The 6,983-nt window shown below is 39.9% G+C and overlaps 1 protein-coding gene across 1 annotated transcript in view; it reads right to left on the minus strand.

Moving 5' to 3' along the window:
- The window catches only part of TAF1B (TATA-box binding protein associated factor, RNA polymerase I subunit B), a 45,950-nt gene extending 39,905 nt beyond the window's left edge, over positions 1–6,045 (minus strand). The window contains exons 1-4 of the mRNA XM_083349562.1: positions 5,959–6,045; positions 4,890–4,988; positions 4,593–4,683; positions 2,448–2,545 (exon numbers count right to left, since the gene is read on the minus strand). Of these exons, the coding sequence (XP_083205688.1) occupies positions 2,448–2,545; positions 4,593–4,683; positions 4,890–4,988; positions 5,959–5,988 (318 nt within the window). The 5' untranslated portion in view covers positions 5,989–6,045. The remainder of the gene's footprint in view (positions 1–2,447; positions 2,546–4,592; positions 4,684–4,889; positions 4,989–5,958) is intronic.
- Between the last annotated feature and the right edge of the window lie 938 nt (positions 6,046–6,983).

Raw genomic sequence — 6,983 nt, forward strand, 5'->3', positions numbered from 1 at the left:
ACTGTCACCCTGCCTATTTAACTTATATGCAGAGCACATCATGAGAAAGGCAGGGCTAGATGAATCAAAAGTTGGAATTAAGATTGCCGGAATATCAACAACCTAAGATATGCAGATGATAGCACTCTAATGGCAGAAAGTGAAGAACTAAAGAGCCTCTTGTTGCGGGTGAAGGAGAGTGCAAAACTTGGGTTGAAACTTAACATTAAAAAAACCAAGATCATGGCATCCGGCCCTCTCAATTCCTGGCAAATAGATGGGGAAGAAATGGAGGTAGTGCCAGATTTTATTTTCCTGGGCTCCAAGATCACGGCAAATGGGGACTGTAGTCAAGAAATTAAAAGACGCTTGCTCCTCGGGAGGAAAGCCATGGCAAATCTAGACAGCACACTAAAAAGCAGAGACATCACCCTGTCAACAAAAGTGCGTATAGTCAAGGCTATGGTCTTCCCAGTTGCAATGTATGGCAGTGAAAGTTGGACCATAAAAAAGGCTGAGCGCCAAAGAATTGAGGCCTTTGAACTATGGTGCTGGAGAAGACTCCTGCGAGTCCTTTGGACTGCAAGGCGATCAAACCGGTCAGTCCTAGAGGAGATCAACCCTGACTGCTCTTTAGAAGGCCAGATCCTGAAGCTAAAACTCAAATACTTTGGCCACCTAATGAGAAGGAAGGACTCACTGGAGAAGAGCCTAATGCTGAGAAAGATTGAGGGCAAGAGAAGAAGGGGACAACAGAGAATGAGGTGGCTGGATGGAGTCACTGAAGCAGTAGGCGTGAGCTTAAATGGACTCCAGAAGATGGTAGAGGACAGGAAGGCCTGGAGGAACGTTGTCCATAGGGTCGCGATGGGTCGGACACGACTTCGCAGCTAACAACAACAACAATATATATTATAGTACTCACATTATAGATGTTAATATTTTAATACAGAAAGAAAGGGAAAAAAGGGAAAATATAAAAAGGGAAAAAGTGGATATGCAGTATTGCTAGTTTGCAATATTCCCTTGCTCAATAATTCAAATTGGTTAAAAATATTGATGGGTAATAAGCTCACTTAAAACATTAGTATTTCTGTTTTTATTTTTTTATTGCCCAGAGTCGCTCTGTAAATGAAATGGGTAGTCTCGAAGTTTGGTAAATAAATATTAACCCATGAATTTAAAAAGATTTATATACTTCTTGAGCGGGAGGTCCTTCAGTTACTCATGTCCCAACCATATCTCAACTCCTTTACTAAAATGATTACGCTACATGGGGTTGCCCTTGAAAACCACTTGGAAGTTACAGCTGGCCCAGAATGTGATGGCACAGGATATGATGCCATATTCTGGTTATATATCAGATCTGCTTCATGAACTGCACTGGTTGCCAGTTGGCTTCATGGGCCTAGTCACTACCAGGGCCTGTTTATTTGAGGGTCCATCTATGTCAGATAATTTCTGACTTCCCAGTGAAATCAAGCAGAGCACATACATTCCAGGTCCAGTCAATTAAATTGAGTCTATCAGGACCTGGGCAACTCCTCCGTTGTTGCAGCACTTGCCCTCTAGAAGACCATCCCCTGAAGACTTGTACAGCTCCAACTCTACAGCTGTTTTTCAAGTTGTTAAAAATGTGGTTCTGCTCCCAGGCCTGGCCTTAGGGTAGATGCCCAGTGTTTGTTAGTTTGTTAATCTACGTTTTTCCCCTAATGAATTCCCTGGGAGGCTAGATAAATCCTATGTGTACCTTCTTCTTCAGGATCTAAAACCATTCATTACCTGTGCAGTAGCTCAACTATGTTGCTGGGATGAACATTAAGACATAATTGACTAAAAACATATTACCTTTGTTCTAAATTTTATTTTTGTTTTGATACGTCTTAACTAATAAATTGTTAGGGGATATATCATTTTTACTTTATACCTTATTAACGTTTTAGATGTGTATCACCGGGTAATAAATGCATTAATATAGTAAGAGGAATGAATGTCACATTATGCAATTTTTTTGCCAGTAACTAGCATAGCATTGTATCATGGATGCTTTTTTATTGTTTGATCTTTTTGTTTTTACTGTAAGCAGCACACAGTTTTCTGTGAGTTGACAGTCTCCAAATCTAATAATAAATAAATGATATTACCACCCCAAACATCAAATAATAATTGTAATACAAAGAACTTTTAGGAAAACTTTATCCTTCACATAAAGCATCTTTACAAGTTATCAATTGCTTGAAACAGGCATAATAGGTGTTGGGTAGGTTTTTCCTTCTTATTCTAAATCAAGGTTCCATATTATATACCAAAAAACACCCCACAAAGCCATTATGTGGGCTTTTTATATTTTGGTTTGCTTAGTGTGTACTGCAGGAATCCAGGCATAGTAGCAGACTGTGTAAACCTAGAAAAGTGCTTTATTTTGCAAATGGTTAAGCAAACTGTGATTACTGAAAAGAGCAAAATACCTTCATCTGAGAAGAAACTCCTAAAGATTGCAGAGCTTCAGCTTGTTTTTGAAGAATATACTGAAAGCCTTCGCATATGAACCATTCGCAGCCTTTATCTGAAAATTAAGAGAAAGTGAAATCTTACAAGTAGCTTATGTTTGTCAGGTATGAAATTATATCAATTAGAAACTTTAAGAATGGGTTCTTAAACATAAAGGTTCCCCCGCACATGCGTGCTAGTCGTTTCCAACTCTAGGGGCCGGTGCTCATCTCCGTTTCAAAGCCAAAGAGCCAGCGCTTGTCCAAGGACATCTCCGTGGTCATGTGGCCGGCATGACTAGACGCCAAAGGTTCACGGAACGCTGTTACCTTCCCACCGGAGTGGTCCCTATTTTTCTACTTGCATTTTTACGTGCCTTCGAACTGCTAGGTTGGCAGAAGCTGGGACGAGTAACAGGCGCTCACTGTTATGCGGCACTTGGGATTCGACCCGCCAAACTGCCGACCTTCTGATCGACAAGCTCAGCGTCCTAACCCACTGAGCCACCACGTCCCTCTTAAACATACTTAAGCAAATACTGAAAACAAAGATAAATTGCACAATCAACATCCACCTACCAGATAGACCTAGAAGGTGACAATGACAAACCAATTTTGTATCATGCCAAAAATCCTACACGATGTGTATTATCAGCACACTGTTATACCCAATCCCAAAGTGACAGATGACCTTATCCAGCAGATTCATACTGATTGCAAACAGAAGGAGAAAAAGTATCTAGCCTTGTGGCACTCCACTTCTCAGGGGTGCTATGCCCCCCAATCTCTGCCTTCCATCAACATCTGAAACATGTGAAAGCAGCCATGAAGAACCCATGTATCCACGTCTCCTACATATTCCTGCAGGTGGTGCAGGATATCTTGATCAAGAGTCTTCAGCAATCAAGAACTAAGGCACTTGCACCACCCCCTTCCCAGCTCCAATAGAAGTCACTGAAAAGCATGACAGGTGATCCTTAGCTTACTAAGGATCTATTATTTAGTGAGTTTTCAAACTTGCACAAGGGAGACTAGTGATAAGTCCCGAGTTCTGGTTGTGACAGCAAGCTGCCATGATGTGATCACAACTGTCAATATTCCCTGCATTGCTTAGCCATGGCTGTTCCAGTTCCTATTGCTATCCTAACTTGAGAACTATCTATATTCTGATCTAAAACACAACCGAAAAGGATTGAGATAATCTATTTTCTCCAGGACACTTTTTTTTATAACTCACTGTGTATCCATTAGCACTATGAAAATTAATATTATAAGCATTTCTCTGTGTTTTTAATTGTTACAAGTGAATAGTAAAATACTTTATGCCCTAGAAAATGTTAGAGGTTGACAAAAACAGCAATAGTTGCATTGTTCTTTTTTTTAAAGATGCAAGGGTAAAGAAAACCATTTAGATCCAGATCAGTGCTTTCATATAATCTGGAGGAGCCATAATCAATTTACATGTTTTGTTTGAATAGACTTGGCATGCTTGAATTTATTATTACTCTATATACTCTTCCTATAGTTGCTTTTTTATAAATACCAGTCCTAATGCACTTTTAACAGTATTGATTCTGAAACACATATCCTCAATTTTGAGAATTAAAAAAAAAGATTCTGAAAGGGTGTCTTGCAAAACATGATTTTTAGAAAACACAATAAAGTTGAATCCATATAAATTATTGATTTTGGATTCTTATCACTGTGCAACCATCTGTCTAAAGCAGCAGTCCCCAACGTTTCCAGCTCTGAGGACCAACAGTGGTGGAGGGAGGGGACAATTTTTGTGCCTGTACCTGCTGCTTGCGAAAAATGGCACGTCTGTGCTCACCCACTGCTTGCGCAATCCAATTTTCAATGGACCACAGACCAGTACCAGGCTGCAAGCCCGGGGTTGGGAACCCCTGGTCTAGAGGATTAGTTTCTTAAGTTGATGCTAAAACTCCAGCTATGAATAAACCTATAACCCACAGATTATATTTATTACCCCCGCTGAATAACTGATTTAAACAAGCATACCATATTGGATTAGAAGGCTGTAAACTTGTTCAGCATTAGCTGTACATGATGGGAAAGATCAATATTTTATACTTTTATAACAAACTGATAAAAAATAAATCTTACCAAATTTATTCTTCTTTTTTCTTAATCCTCTAGAGATAGACTGTGCCCTTGCATTAGTAGTAACATCAGCAGTTTGAACTTCTCTAGTTTTCTGCAAGTTTTGAAAAGATGTATTTTTAATACATATGCCCCAAATCATTCAGCCTTTTTACAGTACAGCTAAAACAACTAGACTAGGTCTACAACTATTTAAGAAGTTCATATTAATATTAAAGACTCAAATGCAGTATATTTTAAAAATTACACTTAAACTTAAGGTGAGTTTTAAAATTGGAAAATAAATAACAGCAGCCTTACTTCTATGACAGTGTGGCAAGATGTGCAGTAAAATCTGCCTTCTTCTGTAATGCTCCAGCTGACAGCAGAACAATATCCACAAGGTTCATTGTAGTCTCTCTAAAACAAAGTGAAAATGTCCATACTTTTCATTCTATCCAAATGCACAATGCAATAAATATTTAAGAAAAAAATTCACCATATAACAGCAAGCACTCTATTTAACCCTAATATACCATTTGTATGTATCATGGCTTTTAAAACTGCATATCTGCAAATAAATTCAGGGCTGTTTCCTTCAACTAAGCATGAATAAAATTGCACTTGATTTTGTGACATACAATCCTATGTATGTTTACTAGACAAAAAGCCCCTTTCTTGCAGAGATTATTTTATAAAAACAAAGCACTAAATATTAACTCACAACTGTGCTTCTTTGCTTTGCAGCTCAAATCCACAAACCCTGTAGCACAATTGGGGAAGGGCTTAAAATGGTGGGGAGGGAATAATCCACTCCACTATTAAGATGCGTAACTTCATCACCCAGATATACACCGTTTTGAATGTTGCAAATTTTACTGTCTTTTCCCTAAGCCAAATCAGGAAATAGCAGCATGGGAAAAGGTTGGCAATTCCAACATCCCACCTTACAGAGGGATGGAAATACAAACAGAAATGATGAGATTAGTTACACAAAATCCAGACTATCGTTAGATGGCCGTTAAGAAAATATTTTGTGCCTTTTTACTGCTGCAACTTGGTCTTTCAGTTTTACATCCAGATCATAACTCCTAGATTAAATATATCCTCAAGCTGTGTCTTTCCTCTCAAAAGAGCCTTTAATTCAACCAATTAAACTTCCTCCAGCTTGGCGGGGAAATAAAATTAAAAAGCAAACAGCCTCCAAGAGCTACCGACGGGCTGTTACAGATACAAGAGTCGTGCCTAAAAAAAAACCAGATCCCACCTATGGCGTTATTTGTCCGCAAATGAATAAATTATTTTCCCGCCCTTTAACATGCAATACAAGCTTCCTAGTCGCGTCCGTTGATGAAAAGCCGCCACCCCCCAGCTACACCCGCAACCTCACCGCGTCCTCTTCCTCCATCGCGCGGCCCATTTCACGCTTTAGAGATCATCGCGACTGCGCCATAGCAACCAATTTGCGAGATGCCGGGGAGCAACGGAAACAACTACCGCCCGGGAAACGAGGCCTCTTGCTCTTGGGTTCCGAGGTTGGTTAATAACATGGGCCACTGTTCTGCTTGAAGGTTTTGAAGATTTTTAAGCTGTGTGGCTCTTAAATCGAAGTCCAACTCGTCTTCAAAGGATGATGGCTGGAAATGCAAAGTAGAAATGTTTTTTTATGAGTGAAGGAATGGATGAATGACTATTGGACGCAGGCAATTTAGCAAAAGCCACCGCAACAAACGTTCCAGGATATTTTTTAAAAATGTAAAGTGCGGGTAAGCGTAGGGCCGTGGTTAGTTAAAAGCAGAGAGGCCTAGTGCAACCTTGGCTCTATTATGACTCGTGGACTTCAACTCCCAGAATTCCTGAGCCAGCCCTGCTGAGGGAAAAGGGAGAGGTTTCCAAGCTGAGCCATGCTGGCTCAGGAATTCTGGGAGTTGAAGTCCACGAGTCATAAAAGAGCCGAGGTTGCCTACCCCTGAATAGAGCAACGTTTCTTAAAGCAGGGTTCTAGGGCTCTCCCAAGATCTTCCTCTCAGACACCTGCAAAATCCAAATTATTTGCAGCCTTTGTTGAAAAATAATACAATATTAAAATCCCAGCAGTCACGAGAAGCAGTAGCAGCAGCAGAGGCATCTAAAATTTTAATATGGTAAATATTGATTAAAAAAAACTCACGCAAACTAGAAAGCTGTTTCGGCGTCCTCTAAAAATTTTTAAAAGCGACGAGCAATCCTGAGAGAAAATAAGTTTAAAAAACACTTGGTACTAAAGACCCAAGTTTATATTGTGTGTGAATCTCCCCCCCTCTTTCCATTACAGCTGCTTTAATAGGGAGCAATCCTTGCCCCTCTCTGCCAGATGTTCCTGAACTACAAGTCTTGGCATATGTAACCATTAGCCTTATAGACTGAATTGCTGGG

This window comes from Vipera ursinii, assembly GCF_947247035.1.
Source record: "Vipera ursinii genome assembly, chromosome: 1".
NCBI classification, from domain to species: domain Eukaryota; kingdom Metazoa; phylum Chordata; class Lepidosauria; order Squamata; family Viperidae; genus Vipera; species Vipera ursinii.